Source organism: Priceomyces carsonii (assembly GCF_900007245.1).
Source record: "Priceomyces carsonii strain CBS4050 genome assembly, scaffold: Debaryomyces_carsonii_scaffold_3, whole genome shotgun sequence".
NCBI lineage: Eukaryota > Fungi > Ascomycota > Pichiomycetes > Serinales > Debaryomycetaceae > Priceomyces > Priceomyces carsonii.
This window is the reverse complement of record NW_026946676.1, coordinates 1,621,177-1,630,434: the sequence shown is the minus strand read 5'-3', so window position 1 is coordinate 1,630,434 and position 9,258 is coordinate 1,621,177. Positions and strand designations below refer to the sequence as shown.

Sequence of the window (9,258 nt, the reverse complement as noted above, 5' to 3'; positions counted from 1 at the left end):
GGACTGTCACACTGCTCACATTGCTTGTAAGTTCGACACTTTGATTGAGAAGATCGACAGAAGAACTGGTAAGAAATTAGAAGAGAACCCTAACTTCATCAAGTCTGGTGATGCTGCTATTGTCAAGATGGTTCCATCCAAGCCAATGTGTGTTGAAGCTTTCTCTGACTACCCACCATTAGGTAGATTTGCTGTTAGAGATATGAGACAAACCGTTGCTGTTGGTGTTATCAAGTCTGTCGAGAAGTCTGACAAGGCCGGTAAGGTTACCAAGGCTGCTCAAAAGGCTACTAAGAAATAAGCTAGTTCTACTTTTGTTTAGTTTGAATTATATATTGATGAATTAAAGTAGGTTTTAATTATGATTGTAGCATGCTATAATAGGAAAACACGTTCTGCGCATTATGTTCGTATGCAACCGAAATTTCATATCTTTGAGAAAAGATAAAATTGACAATGAAGATAGCTGAAGTGGCTCTCTGATATTGCTGAACACTATGAGCGGGATAATAGATAGAGGCGCTCGCTTGATTTTTGACAATGATACCAGAGACTATAATCATGCGACGGACTCTAATTATAAGAGACTTAGGGCTAAAGCAGACGCTCTTTACAAGAAGAGAAACCAACTAAGTCAACAATCTCAAAATGCATTTAAAAGAGGAGATAAGCAAAAGGCTCATGAGTTGAGTGAAAAAAGTAAGGCTATCTTACAAGAAGCTGAGGGCTATAATAGGCAAGCTGCCGAGTATGTTTTTCGTGAAAATAATGCTGATAGTGCTGAAGACGAGATCGATTTACATGGTTTATATGTGAAAGAGGCTGAATGGATATTACAGCAAAGAATTGCAAATGCTATTAGAACCAATCAGTCACATTTGAAAGTTATAGTTGGAAAGGGATTGCACTCTTCGAACGGCATCGCTAAATTGAAACCTGCTATAGATCAAATGTGTAACGAAGGTCATTTGAGGCACTATGTTGATCAAAAAAACACTGGAGTTTTGGTGATTGATTTAACAAATACCCATGAAAGTCAAGTTCCGACACAGTGGAATGCACCTATTACACAGCCCCAGCAAGCATACCATGGAACTTCGCAGCCGCAATACTACCAGCAGAACAACAATTATGGTCAACAGTATCAGCAGCAAGGCTCTAATAACAATGACTTGATGCGCTTGTTAATGAGAGGTATTTGCTTCTGCATTCGAAGAAATTTATAGTTTTAAAACTAGTCTTGACTGACTGTGTTTATTGTACGATATTATTTGATTCAAGAATATACATTAAAACAAACATTTAAAGAAAAGCTATAAGGGATACAATGGATCTATGAAAGTATATCTAACAAGCACATCCGCTTTGGTCGCTATCCAAGTGGATGTTAATTGCATCGTTGTAGTCATCGCTTACATCGTTTCCGTTGGCATCATTTAACTCTTCTTGTTGTAACGCCATCTGGGCAATCACTTCAAATGCTGATTCAACGTTAATGGAGTCTTTTGCACTTGTTTCGAAAACAGGATAATTCAATCCTCCGAGCTGATTATTTGTGATATTTGCTAATTTCTTCTGTAAGGAAGGTATCTTCTTAGATTCATCAACATCAATCTTATTACCTATTATAATAAACGGAAAGTCTTGAGGATTCGAAACATTTGACTGTACCAAGAACTCGTCCTTCCAGGAAGTCAAATTGTTCAATGACTTTTCATTTGTAACGTCATAACATAAGACACAGCAATCAGCGCCTCTATAAAAGGCCACTCCTAAACTTTGGAACCTTTCTTGGCCAGCAGTGTCCCATATTTGTAAAGTTACTTGCTTGTTGTCAATGGTAATCTCTTTGGTCAAAAAGTCTGCCCCAATTGTTGCCTTATATTGATGTGAAAACTTCTTATTAACAAACTGCTGCATCAACGATGTCTTTCCAACCCCTGAATCGCCCAAGATAATGACCTTTAATAAAGTCTTCTTTCTAACTGACATTATATTAACCGTTATACTGATAAAATCTCCAAATGTAACTTGATGTCTTCGAAACCGAACGAAAGCCCTTTCTGGTTGATAGTAGCTAAAGGAGAAGTAGGAAAAGCCCGATAAAAAGTTATATACAGGATCCCTTGATAATCATAACATGAGGATACTACAATCGAAGTTTTTATTAGAATTGAAGTTTTTAAGAAATATCAACACTGTTACAAATCAAATATCGTTAGGTACAATTGTGCCCAACTAGAGAAGTGAAAACTTAATGACTGACTTTGAGATTGAGAGTTTTCTTTCATCTTTTATAAAATTTTAGTGCTTAAGTGAAGAGAGCTCAGATATGTTTGATCAGTTCTAGGATACCTCACACTATTGTTCGCTCTCTTTCTCAGAGGTAAAAAAAAGGCCATAAAAATCGTAATTACTGGCCGAACTCTTTAAAGTTGGATGATGAAGCTTCTGAACTACGTTGCTTTCGTCACGTGTATTATATTATGGGTCTTCAGAAAGAAGTTAAGTTTTTCTTATAATTTAGTAGCAAAGTACTCGAGGCTAAAGGTTCTTAAATATATTCTCTAGCAGCTTAAGTCATCCCGCATTGCACTTGAATCTCTGTCAACGTTTAACCTCATATTTTGCCAACAAAGTAAAGTTGTGGCACAGAAGTCGTGTATTACCGATAGCAATATCAGTTCCGCCACCCGAGTATATAATTTAAAGTCATGAAGTAAGGTCAATCGTAATTATCTTTCATCTCTGTATTAAAATCTAGACATAGTAAATTGAGTAAACGGAAATGTCTAACTTAACTACATCTATTCAATTGACAAAAGATAGCAGGTATAGGTTGAACAATGGGTATCATATACCCGTAATGGCATATGGAGTTTATCTTGTTCCCAAGGAGAAGGCGGCAGAATTAGTATATCAAGCGTTAGTTGATGGCTACAGACACATTGATTCTGCAGTGGCATACAAGAATCAAAGGGAATCTTCACAAGGTATAGCTAAATTTTTAAAAGAGCATCCCGATAAAGCGACTAGGGAAGACATTTGGTTTACAACTAAAATTGCAAATGGCCAACAAGGCTACGAGGAGACCCGGAAGGCAATCGAAGAAATTGCTGCCGATGTGAAAGAGTACATCGATTATGTTGATCTCGTGCTCATTCATTCACCTAAAACCAGCAAAGAGAAAAGATTGGGCACTTGGAAAGCTCTTCAAGAATATGTGTGCAACCCATCCAATTCTATTTTAAACGTGCATTCCATAGGTGTTTCTAATTATGGAATTCCACACTTAAAAGAGTTATTGGGTTGGGAGGGCTTATTGGTAAAGCCGGTTGTCAATCAATTGGAATTGCATCCTTGGCTCCCGCATTTGAAATTGAGAGAATATCTCGTTGAAAATGACATCTTGGCGGAAGCTTATTGTCCTTTGACCCACGGTTTCAAGTTAAACGACCCTGAATTATTAGAGTTGGAGAAGAAATATGGTATACTGAAAATAGAAATTTTATTAAAGTGGTCCCTTTTGCAAGGCTTTATTGTGTTGGTGAAGACTGAGAAGGTAGAAAGACTCAAACAAAACTTAGATGTATTACCTGATGGACACCCTGACGAATTGGGCGGTACCTCTTTCGGAAAAGTTGATTTGGATGAAGGAATCTTAGAGAAACTAAACAAACCTGAATCTCATGATGTTTTAACATGGAACGGTATAGACCCAACGCTTTATAAAGATCCATAAAGCAATACTTTTAATTAGAGTTATGTATGTATTTTTTTTTTTCTATTCTATGTTTCCCTCATTCACTGGCTGTGTAAGAATTATAAAAGACCCGAATGAATCGACAGACGTGATAGATGAACTTGTTGCCTTCCGGAAAGACCAAGTCGACTAATCGGATCTAGAGCATAGTTGGACAATGGCACGTGCATATGATAAGATTTCCGCTCATAAATACATTCTAATATCTTAGTATTCACTTACTAAGTTCGGCATAGAATGAATTGAGTATGCTTGGAAGCTTGCTATAAATAATTGAAATTCTCAACACCTTAGGGCCCTCAATTCTGCAATTAGCTTCGCCATTCGTATTAAAAATGTCAAAACCTAAGACAGCTATAATTATTTACTCCTTATATCATCACATTGCAAAACTTGCTGAATCGGTCAAAGCTGGCGTTGAACTGGCAGGAGGAAGTGCCACATTGTATCAAGTCCCTGAAACTTTACCCGACTCGCTTCTCAAAAAGTTGCATGCTCCTCCAAGACCTGATATTCCAATCGCCACTATTGATACTTTAAAAGAATACGATTCCTTTTTGTTTGGTATCCCAACTAGGTTTGGTAACTTTCCATCTCAATGGAAGGCATTCTGGGATAGTACTGGATCTTTGTGGGCAAATGGCTCTTTGATCGGGAAACACGCTGGAATGTTTGTTTCGACAGGTGGAGCCGGTGGAGGGCAAGAAACAACCCTCATGAGTTCCCTTCCTGTTTTGGTACACCATGGAATTGTCTTCGTTCCTTTGGGGTACTCTCATCCTGGAATCAGCTCCTTAGAAGAGGTTCACGGTGGCTCTCCTTGGGGTGCAGGTACTTTTGCGGGTCCAGATGGTTCCAGAAAGGTAAGTGAATTGGAGCTAGAGATTGCAAAAGCGCAGGGTAAGAACTTTTATAACACTATCACTAAATATAGTAAATGAATTTTCAGTCCTTCGTTTTTAGAGCTTGACTGTGATTTGATATTTAACTCCTCTTGTTCTGTATTACTTCAAAATTTTTGCTATTGTAAAGAAATCAATTACTTGTAGATATGAATGAATGGTGTGCATATTGTAGCAATGAATATTTTTGTTGAAAACTGGGTTCACCATATTAAAACAAATACCAAGATCACCATAGTAATAAAGTGGGAACGGGCGATAAATATGTCTCAGAAGCCTCAAAAGCCTATAAGGCAAGATTACATTGCCAAAGTTCGCTACACGAATAATCTCCCACCTCCACCGGTAAATCCAAAATTCATTAAATACAATACTACTGAAAAAACTGCGCCAAAGATAGAAGCGAGTCAGCTTATGAGCTCTTTGTTTCGTAAGGAAAACTTTCACTGTCTCATGCAAAACGTCGATGAAGAACTAGGTTTAAATTTGAATTTAATAAATAATGAAGGATTCCTTGATAATAACAATCATTCCTCGATATTCAAATATGGAGAGGGTGAAGCCCCTGTACAACTACATGTGAAGGATAGAGCGTTACTCAGGGATGCCGGTGTTGGAAAGATTTCCAAATCAGAGCCTGGTGTTTCCTTTTTAAGAAGAACGGAATATATATCGGAGAGGCATGCTCCAAAAAGCTCGATTGTCGATCAGGTTAATCCAGTAACCAACAATGATGAGCATTTAGATCCTGACTCTCAGTTGAAAGCAGTCGAGGAAACATTTGAGCGATCTCAATTATCTCTTCAAGGGTTGAATACCTTGCAGCATCCTAGGAAGAAAAAGCTAAAAGCTGTCTCTACATGGCCACTACTTCCTGACACTTCGATGATGGACACCAAATATCATGTAGTAAAGTTTACAGGCTCAGCCTCCATGAATAGGGAATTTCACGCCCTTAAAAGCAAACAAAAGGATTCTTATGACGACGAATTTCAAAAAAATTCTTTATCCACCGCAATTTTTAAACCAATAAGAACAGAAGATGGGGAATGGATGTCATTATACAAAATAGAAAATGCAGCTGAAGCTGCGGAACTAAAGGCAAAGTTGAAATCTACTGAAAAAGAGCGGCCCGTGAGCTTATTGGACGAGGATGAAAGTGTGGATAATTATACATTCAAGCATTTCAAAAATTATGACATGAATTTCCATAAGTTTGCGAGATCTAACGAAGAACTATCAATAAAATTTGTGCCGTCAAAGGATAACGAGAAGAAGCGTGTTTTAGGGTATTATTATCCTGTAAATGGAAGAATTGAATTAAAAAAACATAGGCAATCAACTAATGCTGAAGTAAATAGATTTTTGAGAGAGAGCACTTTTGATGAGATTAACTTTAAGTTACGGGAGCCCAACACAAGTGAGCTTAAAAATATGGATAAAATGAGATCTGAGTTTGACCCTATGGAGTACGAAGGCGACGATGAGGAACCAGAGGAGGATAACGAAAAGTCAGATATTAGTCACCAAGGTGATGCTCATGAGGTTGCAGCTTCAAATAATGAATCACAAACTAATCTGGATGTTAAATCAGAAACAGCAGGTCTCAGCAGTGAACAACCTAATATAGAAGCAGTTGATTCTATCGAAAATAACGGTAGATCGGAAGAGACTCAAGATATAGTTAAACCTGAGAATTAAAGTTTTAATATACACAGTCTATAATAATCTACTTAAACCATTTCCATTTCAGCTTTTTCTCCTTTTTAGTCTCTTTCTGGCTCGATGTCGAACTCTTTTGAGAAATGTTTTTCTTAAGCAATTTTCCATTCTCCTTTTCGGATTCATGATAATTTTTTTGAAGTTTTTTTGCGAGGTGTATATCTTCTTCTTCCTGTAACTTCTTCATAAGTAAATAATCATTATCTAAAGACTCTTTGGCCGTTATGTTTGTATCGAAGATAGGACAAAACTCACCGTCGAAGAACAAATCCTCGTTTCCCTTCACCGAATTCAAAGATTGCCATACTATAGGTGTCTCACGAAATGAATCATCGGTGATTAAAAGATAAAATTCATGGTCTGATTTCTTGAAAAGTGAGTTGAAATGATTGTTCCTAAAAAACACCACCAACTGCTCTGCTTCCATTTCTGAATTTAATCTTCCTAATCCGATTGTGGTCAATTGACTTTGATTGTCCTTAAGCCACTTATTTACTAAATTCTGATCCCGTCTAATCCTTTGTTTTTCTTCCTCATTTGGTTCGTTCAATTCGTTTACGTCAAGCAAAAGAAAATCTTGAACTTTATCAAAAGTCTTCAAATCATGTAGAAGGCGTAATACCTCCAACTGTATGTCATTTTGGTCTTTCGAAGATATTTTTATTTCATCAATACACCAGCCGTGTCTTAGTCTTAATTCAAAGATTTTGAATAACTGACTAGAAATATCCCCATTAGGAAACGTACCGTTTGTAAGGTCAGGATCTACAGATAACCCAGTATGAAGTTTAGGCAAGCCTTCCAATAGCTTATCGACATTAAATTCGGATGATTTATCGTTTCCAAATACTAATAACAAATCTCCCGTCCTGGCTAAGATCTCCTCAAGCTCAATGCCATCCTGCTTTCTAGATCTCAAGAAATCTTTTAAACTCTCAACATTTTTAACTTTAGCAATTTGTATGTCATCAAACAGTAAGCCGTCAAACACCGTGTTTTTATTGAGAATTTCATGTTTTAAAAGTAAAGTATTGATTAATGCTATCAATGGGCATGGGCCATTTTGGTCTTGCAATAAAATAGGGGTCTTAAAATTATAATCTGACCATGTTATTTCCCTAATCCCAAACTTAATCACAGGGACATTAGAAGCCATTCTACTAATACTCGTAATAATATATTCAAGTCCTCTAATAAAGCATAACGCAAGATGTAATTGCGCCTCTACATTGTAACTTCAAATTTTAATTTTTAAATACATCTCTACGGAATGCGGAGGGGAAGCAAAATAAATTCAAAGTTTATTAAGTTTTTAAAATAGTTCCATAAAACGTTCAAGTCAGTTGTAAATGAATTTCAAGCTCAATATCATGACAACAAATCCTATTATGGAAGTATAACTCTTGAGCTTTTCGAATTGAATTGCATATTTAACTTGGTCATCAATTTGTTGTCTTGCAATAATGTTCTTATTGATCTCTGTTGGAGTCTTTTTCACCCCAGCAGGAATAGATCCTTTTGTAGGATACATGAGTTCACAAAATTGTTCGATCTCTCCACATTTGATACCAATTTTAAGATAATTTGGGTCTTGGACAGATGATTTATGATTAATAACTTCAATATAATGTCTGAAGATCTTAACAACGTTAGGCAATGTTCTACTATCTAAAATCAATTTTGCCGTAGTACCTTTTCTTATCTTAACTACGCCATGCAAAACTTTAGGGTTGTTGTAAACGTTCGCCAAAGTTGCAATGGCCATTACTTGAGGAATCGCACAAAAATTGAAGCAGGAGGGATCCTTTACTAACGATAAGTACGTCAAGACATCCTTGACATGACCAAGCGCATTCAAAACTAAATCATTGATGCATTCCAATCCTTTGGTTTGAGATTCGATGGAAGCGTCCTCATAGAATGAAGGTAAATGTGAAGTATACTTAGACCAAATTTCTTTGGGCCAAAAGGATCTCCCATCCTCTAAATCTTCATGATAATCACGAATAATATTTGTCTTTTGCAAGAACAACCCCATTGATTCAGATTTTTGAAAATTATCATTCGATAATGATTGATCTGAAAATTTAGCTAAAATCATTAATTTGGTCAAACCTTCGCCTACAAGGCCCGCAACATAATGGCAATACAAATCATAATCTTTTACTGAATCCACACCACTGGTATTGAACTTTTCATCCAAAATATAATCTGCCATGCCGTTTCCCATCTTATCTGTAATATCCAATATAATTTCTTGATATTCTGGCCTCAATTTATGATACTCAATCAAAACTTTGTCAAATTCAACCAAAACGCAACGATCCTTTTCGTCCTTTGAGTTTCCATCAAAACTCCACTTTTCGAGGTTTAATTTTTCATGAAAAGAACGTAACAATGGCACTTTTACGTTTGGCTCAATAGTCATGTCATCTTCTACGGTATCGAGTGCCCTTAAAATTAGATAGAATAACATTACCGCGTCTCTCAATTCTGGATGCAATTCCTTGATGACAGCCGCAAAAGACCTAGACGTTATCTTTAGTAATTCATAACATCTTATTAATGTTTCAGACTGAGTTTTTGCATTTACTGGGTGCAATGGCTTTCTGATGCATTTTAATTGGTACACTGCTAATAATTCTTTGGGGTGGAGCAACAATTTGAAAGTCTTATCCATATTCTTCTATAGGTCTTGAAACTCTTAGGATATGAGAACCTACTGCCGGTTCAAATTATATATTAATAATACGCTATAATTCTATTTTCCTTTCTATTTTGGTCTGATAATTGAAAGAATTAAACTCAAATTTTTACGATCGTTTACAAGTCACGTGCTGAACGCGTAACTCTTCAATACTCAACTGCTAT

At 36.5% G+C, this 9,258-nt stretch overlaps 8 protein-coding genes across 8 annotated transcripts, besides 1 other annotated feature; 5 read left to right on the top strand and 3 right to left on the bottom strand.

The window, feature by feature from the left end:
• Positions 1-15: 15 nt before the first annotated feature.
• Positions 16-99: a sequence feature (Short protein (PRCAT00003402001, CUM65754.1) was converted to a misc_feature.).
• A 28-nt stretch (positions 100-127) lies between these two features.
• On the top strand, positions 128-301 carry TEF1 (translation elongation factor EF-1 alpha; the record flags this gene model as incomplete). Its single annotated transcript, XM_062953327.1, has 1 exon — positions 128-301. The coding sequence occupies one exon, from the start codon at positions 128-130 to the stop codon at positions 299-301; it is 174 nt and encodes a 57-aa protein (XP_062810141.1).
• A 196-nt stretch (positions 302-497) lies between these two features.
• PRCAT00003400001 (uncharacterized protein) lies at positions 498-1,226 on the top strand (the record flags this gene model as incomplete). Its single annotated transcript, XM_062953326.1, has 1 exon — positions 498-1,226. One exon carries the CDS (start codon positions 498-500, stop codon positions 1,224-1,226), a length of 729 nt encoding a protein of 242 aa, XP_062810140.1.
• A 121-nt stretch (positions 1,227-1,347) lies between these two features.
• YPT72 (Rab family GTPase) lies at positions 1,348-1,992 on the bottom strand (the record flags this gene model as incomplete). Its single annotated transcript, XM_062953325.1, has 1 exon — positions 1,348-1,992. The coding sequence occupies one exon, from the start codon at positions 1,990-1,992 to the stop codon at positions 1,348-1,350; it is 645 nt and encodes a 214-aa protein (XP_062810139.1).
• Positions 1,993-2,788: 796 nt separating this feature from the next.
• On the top strand, positions 2,789-3,742 carry PRCAT00003398001 (uncharacterized protein; the record flags this gene model as incomplete). Its single annotated transcript, XM_062953324.1, has 1 exon — positions 2,789-3,742. The coding sequence occupies one exon, from the start codon at positions 2,789-2,791 to the stop codon at positions 3,740-3,742; it is 954 nt and encodes a 317-aa protein (XP_062810138.1).
• Positions 3,743-4,098: 356 nt separating this feature from the next.
• Positions 4,099-4,704, top strand: PRCAT00003397001 (uncharacterized protein; the record flags this gene model as incomplete). The annotated part of the gene is made up of 1 exon (XM_062953323.1): positions 4,099-4,704. The coding sequence occupies one exon, from the start codon at positions 4,099-4,101 to the stop codon at positions 4,702-4,704; it is 606 nt and encodes a 201-aa protein (XP_062810137.1).
• A 225-nt stretch (positions 4,705-4,929) lies between these two features.
• Positions 4,930-6,366, top strand: PRCAT00003396001 (uncharacterized protein; the record flags this gene model as incomplete). Its single annotated transcript, XM_062953322.1, has 1 exon — positions 4,930-6,366. The coding sequence occupies one exon, from the start codon at positions 4,930-4,932 to the stop codon at positions 6,364-6,366; it is 1,437 nt and encodes a 478-aa protein (XP_062810136.1).
• Positions 6,367-6,394: 28 nt separating this feature from the next.
• On the bottom strand, positions 6,395-7,543 carry PRCAT00003395001 (uncharacterized protein; the record flags this gene model as incomplete). The annotated part of the gene is made up of 1 exon (XM_062953320.1): positions 6,395-7,543. The coding sequence occupies one exon, from the start codon at positions 7,541-7,543 to the stop codon at positions 6,395-6,397; it is 1,149 nt and encodes a 382-aa protein (XP_062810135.1).
• A 183-nt stretch (positions 7,544-7,726) lies between these two features.
• On the bottom strand, positions 7,727-9,067 carry ERG9 (bifunctional farnesyl-diphosphate farnesyltransferase/squalene synthase; the record flags this gene model as incomplete). Its single annotated transcript, XM_062953319.1, has 1 exon — positions 7,727-9,067. One exon carries the CDS (start codon positions 9,065-9,067, stop codon positions 7,727-7,729), a length of 1,341 nt encoding a protein of 446 aa, XP_062810134.1.
• Between the last annotated feature and the right edge of the window lie 191 nt (positions 9,068-9,258).